General features: G+C 34.9%; 1 protein-coding gene and 1 long non-coding RNA gene across 2 annotated transcripts in view; one reads left to right on the top strand and one right to left on the bottom strand.

Moving 5' to 3' along the window:
* The window catches only part of LOC149500382 (uncharacterized), an 80,625-nt gene that overhangs the window by 56,443 nt on the left and 13,176 nt on the right, over positions 1–11,006 (top strand). The gene's annotated exons all lie outside the window — the stretch shown is intronic.
* Positions 7,040–10,090, bottom strand: LOC114252321 (uncharacterized). Its single transcript, XM_089737040.1, has 4 exons — positions 10,072–10,090; positions 8,536–8,777; positions 8,041–8,200; positions 7,040–8,009 (listed from the first exon to the last, which is right to left on the bottom strand). Exons 1-4 carry the CDS (start codon positions 10,088–10,090, stop codon positions 7,744–7,746), a joined length of 687 nt encoding a protein of 228 aa, XP_089593166.1. The 3' UTR covers positions 7,040–7,743.

Here is an 11,006-nt window from a genome sequence, read left to right as displayed (position 1 = left end):
AGCCAGATCAACTGTAAGCTCACTACATGCTCTTAAAGCCTAGAGTCGAAATCTTTATCATTTATGACTGCTTCGCGGCAGACACATAATATGCTGAAGGTAAAATGTTGATTCGTAAAATTATCATAACACAGTTAAAATTAGGAAACTAAATAATGTATATTAAATATTAAATATATGTATGTGTATAATAAAAATCTTACATTTATTTTCGTTATATGGTACCTGTAACACAAGTTCTTTACGAACTTAGCACGGAACCAGTTAACGTGGCGTGATTGTTAGTAAATATTTATTTATTTTATTTATTGGGAAACTGGACTTTGCAAAATATATTTATATATAAATTAATTATTTAATATAAATATATGATTTATGAAATATAAATGGGACCACATGAGAAGCATTAGCTTTCAAATAAAAAATGATTATCATCATCGATTCACCTGAAGTGCAGGCTGAAGTGGCAATGGGCTGGTCACATCTGTCGAACCAGCGACGCCAGGTGGGGGAGAAAAGTCCTCGAATGGAGGCCACGGATGGGTACCAGGAGCGTGGGGGGTCCTCCAACCCGGTGGACTTAGTGCGCACGGCGAGAAGTCGTTGGATGCGGAAGGCGGCGGATCGCATTATGTGGAAGGCATTGGGGAAGGCCTATGTCCATCAGTGGGCAGATAAATGATAATGATAATGATGATGATTCACCTAGAAAGAAGCTTTGAGGTGCCACACATAAAAAACATGGTGCAATTTTTAGAAGTCGCCGTGGCCTAAGGTATAAGACGTCCGGTGCATTCGTGTTGAGCGATGCACCGGTGTTCGAATCTCAGGCGGGTACCAATTTTTCTAATGAAATACGTACTCAACAAATGTTCACGATTGACTTCCACGTTGAAGGAATAACATCGTGTAATAAAAATGAAACCCGCAAAATTATAATTTGCGTAATTACTGGTGGTAGGACCTCTTATAAGTCCGCGCGGTTAGGTACCACCGCCCTGCCTATTTCTGCCGTGAAGCAGTAATGCGTATCGGTTTGAAGGGTGGGGCAGCCGTTGTAACTATACTTGAGACCTTAGAACTTATATCTCAAGGTGGGTGGCGCATTTACGTCGTAGATGTCTATGGGCTCCAGTAACCATTTAACATCAGGTGGGCTGTGAGCTCGTCCACCCATCTAGCAATAAAAAAAAATTGATAACATCCTCCTTTTGTGAAGTCGTTTAATCTCTCTCTATATCTCGCAGTAAATACGAGTATACAATGAAGTGAATATACCTACATGTCATATGCGTGTCGAATGACTCTCATAGCGTTTATTAATAATTGACTTTTATTCACTATAGTAATTTATGGTTGTAAAATAAACCTGCCGACGCATTGTTTCGACCCGGATAGCGAACGTGAAAATGAAATGCATTTTAATGAGCCAGTGCTACTCAAACTTAGAGCATATATTTTCAACATTTTCAATATAGTAGATACAGTTTTGTTATACAGTATGGATGGTACAAATTTTGTAAAATAAATCTTAACTATCATTATTTTTCGATCGGTTTTAGTGTAACGTTAACGTTTCATCAATTAAAACTATTATATTTATAATAGGATTTCAAACGATTCAAATCCTCAATATAATTTGCAGTCACTGATAAAATCTGGCGCTTTTTTTCTTATACTATATCCTGATAATTAAAAAATTTCCTTGACCTATCAACTGAGAGTATTTTAGGCATTGGCACTATTTATTTTCCAATGATACATAATTTTATGTTGATTTGATTAAACCCATAGGCGACGATTGTCTGTGTTGTTCGATGATGTTCAAATTTCTCCCATAGATTGCTACATGTTTCAGTACCTAGGCATCGAATTAGTTATTCTCCAGGCACAGCTGACGTCCATTAGCGACAGTTACCACTCACCATCAAATGAGACTTATTCTCGTCAGTCTGTAAGGGCAATATATTTTTTTAAATAGGCAAAATAATCCCGTTATTATTCACAAAATCAGTTCAGTTATCTTTTTTTTTTCCTACCTATGCTGATAGCCTTGAGAGGCTATTTCAGCTTCACCCTAACGTTAGTAGGTGAGGTCACGGGGCTCAACCGGAGAGTTGCTAACACTGACCCTAAGTTATCTTTAATCCTTTCTTTATTCACCGCGTATATACATCAAATTGATTTGGGATGACAGTGCCCGGGCGAAGCGCGTGACCCATTCATTTCTTACTGTGACAGCAACCCGTCACAGGAGTCCATTTTTTACGATCGATTATCGAACCTCAACCGAATCGTCAGTGATGAATTACTTAACAAACAAACAAAAAACCTTTCACATTTCTTGTATGAATCGCGTCAAGGAGTGTGACTCCCGGTCATCGTTCTCGTCGAACTTGGCGCTTGCGACGAAGGGCTCGGCGAGTAAATGAACCCATAAACACAGCTCACTGAGTTTCTCACCGGATCTTCTCAGTAGGTAGCGTTTCCAATCCAGTGGTGGATTCTGCGAAGCACGGCTCTTGCTAGGGTTCGTGTTAGCAACATCGTCAGGTTTGAGCCCCGTGAGCTCACCTACTAGTTAAGATTGCGCTGATATGGTTTCTCTAGACCATTAGCTTAGGTAGGGAAAAAAAAGTGTGACGGTTCACAAAATTTTAAAGAATAATTTTGTTGTCTTCCATTTTGAAAGTTTGAGAACAACCATAAATATGGATCCGATTAATTCCATATAAGCCTACAGTTTTTTCCCGCAGCTCGCACCAGGATATATTACAAGAAGTACTCCAAGAAACAAGAACTTTTAACGAGCGCTCACTTAAAAAAAAAATTACTTTGTTGTAATATGTTAAATGTGATAAAAACAGCAGGCATCAGGCCTCTTTCCTGCTTAATTTTAATGTCGGATTCGCTTTGTTGTCCCTGTTTTTAAAAATAAGAATCTGTTAGGTATGAAATTATTAGAAGATAGCGACCCGCCCTCGCTTCGCTTCGGAAACATTAAAACACACATGAAACCAAAAAAATAAAATTAAATTAAAATTTTAAAAAGTAGCCTATGTTCATCAGGGACAATGTCGGCTTCTAATGGGAAAAGAATTTTTCAAATCGGTCCAGTAGTTTCGGAGCCTATTCGAAACAAACAAACAAACAAATCTTTCCTCTTTAGAATATTAGTATAGAATTAGAGTAGTATAGAATTAGTAGAGAATAGTATTAGTATAGAAAAGTATAAAAGTACCAGAGGCTTTGAAGTGAGTAGCCCCATTAAAATATCTAGGTATTAGCTTTGTTAGTCACGACCCTCGGACGCATGTAATAAAAATAACTTTACAATTTTTAGTGTTTTCTTCGTATTATTTACTGTATTGTATTATTATTTTACTGGTGGTAGGACGAGTTTTGAGTCTACACGGATAGGTATCACCACTCTACTTATTTCTGCCGTGAAGCAGTAATGCGTTTCGATTTGAAGGTTGGGGGCTGTCGTTGTACTGTAAAAACTGAGACCTAAGAACTCATATCTCAATGTGGGTGGCGGCATTTAGGTACGTTGTAGATGTCTATGGGCTACGGTAACCACTTAACACCATGTGGGCCGTGAGCTCGGCCACGCACCTAAGGAATAAAAAATAAAATTAAAAAATTGTAAATTTAATATATTATCGTGTTTAATCCACAATTTGAAAAAACGAGATAAAAAATTAAGCACCTAGCCGTCAAGATCTATTTAACATTTAAGATTGAATCTTATCAGGTGTTTTTGTTATGGTACCTGCCATAATACCATTTGCAAATAACATTTCAAACCTTATTGCGATACATAATCCACAAATGGATCACAACAATAACATTGTGTTCTCATAGTTTAATTACCATAACAAAATGGGATTGAAACATAATCTCATTTATTCATATTGTACAATATTTGTCACGCACAAAATGGCCACCCGTAAGATGTCATTGTATACAGTAGATACGCTTAAAAACACATACAAATGAATGCAAATATTATTCTTTAGTTCAATCTTTAACGGAGATATCACACTAAATGATATTATAAAGAAATTTTAAGCTATTGCATAGCTTCTATCGCGGGCCTCGAGCGCGGCGACTGAATCAAGAAATTCCGTAACGAAAATAACCTGACACCCCACTACGCCTACTATGTAGCTCGCGTTCAACAGATTCACACGTTGCGCTGGTGTAGTGTTTGTGAATAAGCGCGCGGCAATGTCTAATTGTAATTGCATAAGTTGATAAAAAATGCTTTGCAATAGCTTTACCGCGGCAGTCCCCGAGTGCCACACGTGTTTTTTTTAGTACATCTGTTGTTGAACTAGTAGTCAATGATTAGTTTAATTTTAAGGTAATAAAAAAGAATCAAACCATTTCTATAGAAGCTCAAATCACACTTAAGATAAAGCTTATTATTAACAATAATTTCTTATTAACTAGCTGACCCGACAGATTTCGTAGTGCCTCAATCGATAAATAAAAGACCTAAACTTTTAGGGGACACATTAAGGGAGAAACAAAATTGTTATTTTTATTTAATTACGAGTATTTTCATATTTATCTACCTTTTAAATCTTCTCTGGACTTCCACAAATAATTCAAGAAAAATTAGCCAAGTCTGTCCAGCCGTTCTCGAGTTTTAGCGAGAATAACGAACAGCAATTCATTTATAGATAATAAACAAGGACAAACAAACCTGTTTATCACACGAATATTTGCCAAATGTGGGAATCGAACCCGCGACCCTCGGCCCAACCACCATCGAATCAGTCAGCAATATTCACATTGTAACTTGCGTAAACGTTGAAGTAATGCTAAATTAATTCTCAAATTGTCTTGGCCAATATGTATAGAACCGCAACCACAGGGAGTTATTCCTCTCACATATTATGTACTTATGAATTGCTTTAAACATTCGCGACTACATACATTTAGAATGTAATTATTTATTGCATTCTTTTACCAAGATTTTTGGTATTGTTGTGTTCTCGATATTTCGACTTCATTGCAAGGAGTCACTGGTCAGGTTTAGTCAGAATCGTTTTGTTTAACGCGTGCATAACGCACGCATAAGACCTGAAGAATTTTTTTGCTGCAATGGATAAGACAAAATCGTTATGGCCGCGTTGCTTAAAACCAGGGAATGACTCACATTGACATTGTCCATCAACAAGTACGACCAACTTCCATTACGGTGCCTGAGGGTCTTATCAGTCATCAGAGCTAATAAAAACGTTATTTTACCACAACATAAATGCATCTTTCCCGGTATATCATTTTTGAGGAAAATAAAAAATATCGTACTTAAGTTTAAAAGCTTTGTAATATGAACTGCTCTTTAAATTGCGATTCGCCGGCACTAGAGACGACGCTTTGACGATCGCAGGCCAATACTGGTTCATCTCATCATCAAAGTTCAAGGATAACTCGTGAAAGACGTTTTGAATAATGCTCATTTTTTTTTCCTTCCTTTGCTTTTCTAGACTCGGAACGAAATTTTGATTTAATGTTGCATAATTTTTCGATTAACTTACAATGTTTCGATCAGTCGTACTTCTATTCCCTGGAAAAACAAAATGTCAATAACTTTCTTAAAATTTTACACTTCCCTTTTTGAATTAAATTGTAGAGCTTGTTCAACTGGATTCAGAGATAAAAGATAAAACCTAAATTCGGGAGTAGACGTCCAGTAAACGATGCTTTCTGAATAATTTAATGATGATGTAATTTTAATTTATAGCATCTAATGAAGCATTTAATCGTGACTACGGCCATATAACTTGTTCGCAGCGTAGAGGAAAAGATGAAAATATTATGTTTAAAAAACATTATACGCGTCATAATAGACCCTATTGTGAGCGACTAGTGATAACGCAGACACATAGATTGAAAACGAGCTTGTAATTAGATAGCTTGAAACAGTTTTAGATAAATAAAAATGCGTATGCGATTTTTAAATTTAACGGCCGTCTAGTGTAGTGGTAAGTGACATGGTCACTACAAAAGGGGGTCGCGGGTTCGAATCCCGCCAAGGGAAGATATTTGTATGATAAATATAAACTGTCTTTTCCAGGGTTATGGATGTATATTAAATATGTGTGTGTGTATAATAAAAATCATACATTTATTTCCGTTATCTGGTACCTGTAACCAGTGGCGTACCTAGAACTTTTTCCGCCCGGGGCGATCTCCAGTCTGCCGCCCTTTCTATTATAAGTCAATCAAATAGTGGTTTTTATAAATTAATACACATAAATAAATTATTAAGTTATTTAATCGATATTAATTAATACACAGAGTAAATTTTTTTAGACTTATTTGTATGCACTCGTAAACATATTTATATAATATCTACTCTTCTAGCTTTCATACTAGAAAAATCGTGTATAATGCTCTCAAAATTTATAAAATATTTTTATATATTATTAATTTCTTGTTCTATTGACAATATTGCAAGATTTTGTTGTCTTGATTGACTCATTATAGAACGAAGATAATTTTTTATCAACTTCAATTTTGAGAAGCTTCTTTCGCAACTAGCGACACTGATTGAAATTGTTAAAAAAATTCTTAACAAAATTACAATGTTGGGAACAGAATTTTCCAACCTATACTGCTGAATAAATTTTAGCAGGTCAAGAGGGCTCTTCTCCCCGTTTTTCTAATGTTTTACCTCTTCTTTTAGTGTAGATACAGCCATAAAAACCTGGATCCTTTTTCTTTCAATATGGAACTGTTCTTTATCAATGTCGATCAAATCATTTATTTGACATTCAAATTCTTCATTTAGTAGGTTACACGGTATTACACACGAATATTTTCTTAGAAGACCATGCAATTAATCGAAGCGTTCTTTTATTTCCTTTTATAATTCTGTCCATAGATGAAAACATTTCTCTTCGTACTTCTTCTTCTAAGGATAGCCCCACGTCTGGCGAATTTTCCCCACTCATATTTTTTCTCCTTCTAACTCGACGCTCAGTCGATATTTCCATCTCTTCACAAATTATTTTGGCAGCTATAACAGCGTTTTGTACTAGCGTATCTCTTTGTTCCATTAAATGTGTTTGCAAAGAATTTAGTTTTATATGGCATTGGTGGACATTTAACCCCTTTATTTGCAGGTATTTTTGAGCGTCATTAATTTCCAAAAGATCGGATTCCCATAAATTAAGGTAACATAGAAAAGAAAAGATTGCATAGAATTGAGTAATACTCCAGCATCTGATCGCGTTTTACTATTTTCTTCTTCAGATGTCAATTTTTCCAAAGCGCTTAAAATGTAAAAAAAATGTTTTTTTACTATAGTTACCGCGGCAGCTCTAGCGCTCCAACGAGTTTCTACACTACGTTTAACACCTTGTCCAGTGACCGAAAGTAAAACATTCCATCTATGAGTGAAAGAAGAAAATAACGAAAACAACTGTTCGATAGTTCCAAAAAATGTGATGGAATTGATAGCTGTAGAAGCTGCGTGCAAACATGCCAGGTTTAAGGAATGATTTGTACATGCTGCAAATTCTGCATTTGGATTTATTTCTTTAATGCGAGTTTGAACACCGCTGTGCTTTCCTGCCATGACGGTAGCATTATCGTAAGCCTGTCCTCTGCAATTTTTTATATCTAAACCGTCATTTTCTAATTTCGTTAAAATCATATCTGTGATTTCAACAGCAGTTTTTCCTTTAGTTTCTACAAAGTCAATAAACGATTCTACAACTTTAACTAAGCTACCTTCACTACATATCTAATAATTTGACTGGTTTGATCTTTGTGTGAAATGTCAGGAGTGCTATCAAATATAATACAAAAGTATTTAGCCTGCTTTATTTGATCCATTATTGTTTTTCTGACTGCGCCTCCCAATAGCTCTATGAATTCGTTCTGAATCTTCGGCGACAAATAAGAGAGACTATATTTATTACCCATCTTAATTTTTACTACATGTTCTCGTAATACTGGGTCGTATTTAGCCAATAAGTAAAAATTTCCTCTATTTTCCAGTAAATCGATGGTGAACACTTTCACGATGTCCTCGAAATGCCAAATTTTGTTTTGCTAAGAATTTAATTATATCAAGTATTCTTGTTAGAATTTCCTTCCATTTTTTTATTTCTTTATCAATATTCTGTTGTTGTAGTTTGTCAATAGTTGCTCCACTTCCAAGTCTTATTTCTAATTCCTTCCATTTGTAATATGATCAGATGTGCAGCGGACTAACCTCATGTTGACTAATTTTAGGATTAAGTTTCCACCATTTAAAACCATTTTCCGTATTAAAACCTGCTTGACAAAGATTATCAAACAGTTTGCAGCAGAAACAATAAATACTTTTTTCGATGGTGAATATACCATCCACGATCTTAAGAGCTTTTCGCCATTAGGGAAAATTTGAAAAAACCAGTCCCGGCTCAGTTTTCTTGTTTCACCTTTGGCTTTGCTTGTATTATTAGAACGTTTTATTCCTTCGCTGAAGTCGGCGTCTAAATTTTGAATTAAAAAGGCACCTTGACGTACCATAAATACTCTTGTATTGTCGTCAATTTTGTTAGGCCATAATCCAATATATTTCATAGAAACAGACAGAATAATTTGTGCAGCAGATTCTTCATCAGGACTTGATAAACTTTCTACTTCTTCGCCAGTGTGTGAAGCAGGTCCTCCTCTTGAGTCCTCCTCCGGTTTCCTCTTGAACAACATTGGATAATGTTTTTTCGCCTTCGAGCGCTGCTTCTTCACCCGTATTTGAGGCAACAATACTAAAAGAACTAGAAGTTGGCTTATGAGAGATGTATTTGAGTAGTGCTCCAGTGTTTTTAATCTGTATTTCCTCCCTTTTCTTTCTTTTCTTTCTAAATGACGCACCGCTTTCTTTTACTCGTTTCATCCTAGGGATATATAATAAAAATATAACTTGTCGAAATTAATAGTATATTATGTATAGAAAACGGCAAAGTCATTTTACTTCGCTGAATAACATCTATATCTACAATACGTAATACAATATGCTTAACAATTACAAATTCTCCAAATGCACTTGCACCCTAATAATTTGTTTCACTCTTCACTGTTAAAAGATTGAATCGCTAATGAACAAAATGGTTTTTAAGCAATTTATCAATCCAAATACAATTCTTCAAAACGGACTGAGAATATTTATCTATTTGCGAGTTCTGAAATTGTAACTTCGTCAGTATTTTTGTTTTGTCTCGTTTAGATTTTGTTGTTTGAAAAAGATAGTTCTTATGCCGGCGCCCTAATGCTTTGCAGACCTAGTAGACCGCCTTCCGCCGGCCCTGTTTTTCAAAAGAAAAATCGATAAATAAAAAAATATTGATATATTACTTCAAAGTAATCATATAAACTTTTCAAAAGAAATGACATTTATAAACTGATATTAAAAAAATTTAGTTAGGAAAAATTGCCGAACAAAATCGAAAAGATACTTTTACGAATTCAAAGAATTTTAATGAATACAATAAAATCAAATTATTACCTTGTTCTTGAATTAGAATTCAAAATTTACACTAATATGCATTTATATACACCGATGAATAATATTCGAAATCATATAGTTAATCATAATTTATATAAATCAAATATTAAACTTATAATAATCATAATAATCATTTATTATTCAAGAAAGAAAATAAATATGAAATGAATAAATTGCTTTATACAACTAAAAGTAAATGCTAAAATGCCGCCCCAGGGTAAGTGCCGCCCGGTGCGGACCGCACCCACCGCCCCCCCTTAGGTACGCCACTGCCTGTAACACAAGTTCTTTACGAACTTACCACGGGACCAGTTAACGTGGCGTGATTGTTAGTAAATATTTATTTATTTATTTATTTAAATACAGAAGTACTAGTTAAGCAGGTTACGAGCGTTGTGAGTTTAGTCTTCGTTTTAAGATGATGATTGATTATAGCCATTATGGCTTTGTCTACCATCGTAAACATTAAAATAAATATAGGAAATGATAAAGGGCAGCTCTTGGATGGACAGTTTGAAGGTTGCTGGTTGAAACTAATTATACTATAGTGAAGTTACCGTTTTTCTGTTCTGTCATGGCAAACGCTGCAAATTTATAATCACTAGTGGTCCCGCAGTAGTCGAAATTCGACTAATTTATTAAAATTATAAGTTTGTACACTATTATGATTATATTTTCAAATACTTATACTTCTATAATCACAAATTTAGCCAAGACTACACTATAGAAAAATATTAATAAAGACAAACAATATTTAATCTATTCTCAATTTGACAACAGACGTCAAGAACAAAAGTTTGACAGTAAATAGTATGCATGCGTGTGTGCGTCAAATACATGGTATGTAGTGTGTGTAATGTTTTCTTTATTGATTTAATGTATCTTTTATGCATTATTTTTAAAAAATATTATCATTGTGCATTTCTTCTCTATATTATCTATAAGTGTGGAAAATTTCATACTCCTCCGTCCGCGCAATTTTCGTAAAAAGGGATACAAAGTTTTTGCTTCACGTATTAATTAATATATAGAATAGATATAGATACCGATGACCGTAGGATGTCGACTGCAGATTTTTTTGGCTTCCAATTGGAAAGGGATGCCACTATGAGCATTAAATAATTAATCTTGCTGTTGGTGAGGCGAATGTTAAGCCCACACGGTTAGGTAGTCCTGCCTATTTCAGCTGCGAAGCAGTCGTGTGTTTTGATTTGATGGATGGGACACCAGTTAAACGATACATTTGATACTTCAATGTTTCTATCTTAAGTTATTGCGTCTTTTGAGAGACTGACGTCATTAATGCTATGATGTATTGAGTTTCAGTGGTCCGTAAACCAGACTTACTTCTTTTAACACTAGTCAAAATTATTACCTCTTTCTTTTAGCACTACTTGTACTTATTATACTTATTTACTAACCAACCACTGTCAATATTCTACGTTGCTATCTATCTATCTATCTATACTTATATAAGAACTTCGTGCCAAAT

Source organism: Bombyx mandarina, chromosome 22 (assembly GCF_030267445.1).
Source record: "Bombyx mandarina strain Sakado chromosome 22, ASM3026744v2".
NCBI lineage: Eukaryota > Metazoa > Arthropoda > Insecta > Lepidoptera > Bombycidae > Bombyx > Bombyx mandarina.
Note: the sequence above shows the minus strand (reverse complement) of the source record. Positions and strands in the feature narration are given on the sequence as shown.

Excerpts from the sequence above, each read along its gene's own strand:
- LOC114252321 (XM_089737040.1), bottom strand. Across the intron at positions 8,201-8,535 it reads ACAATACAAGAGTATTTATG|GAATTAGAAATAAGACTTGG; the intron begins GTACGTCAAGGT and ends TACAAATGGAAG. Across the intron at positions 8,010-8,040 it reads ATTTCGAGGACATCGTGAAA|GAAATTTTTACTTATTGGCT; the intron begins GTGTTCACCATC and ends TGGAAAATAGAG.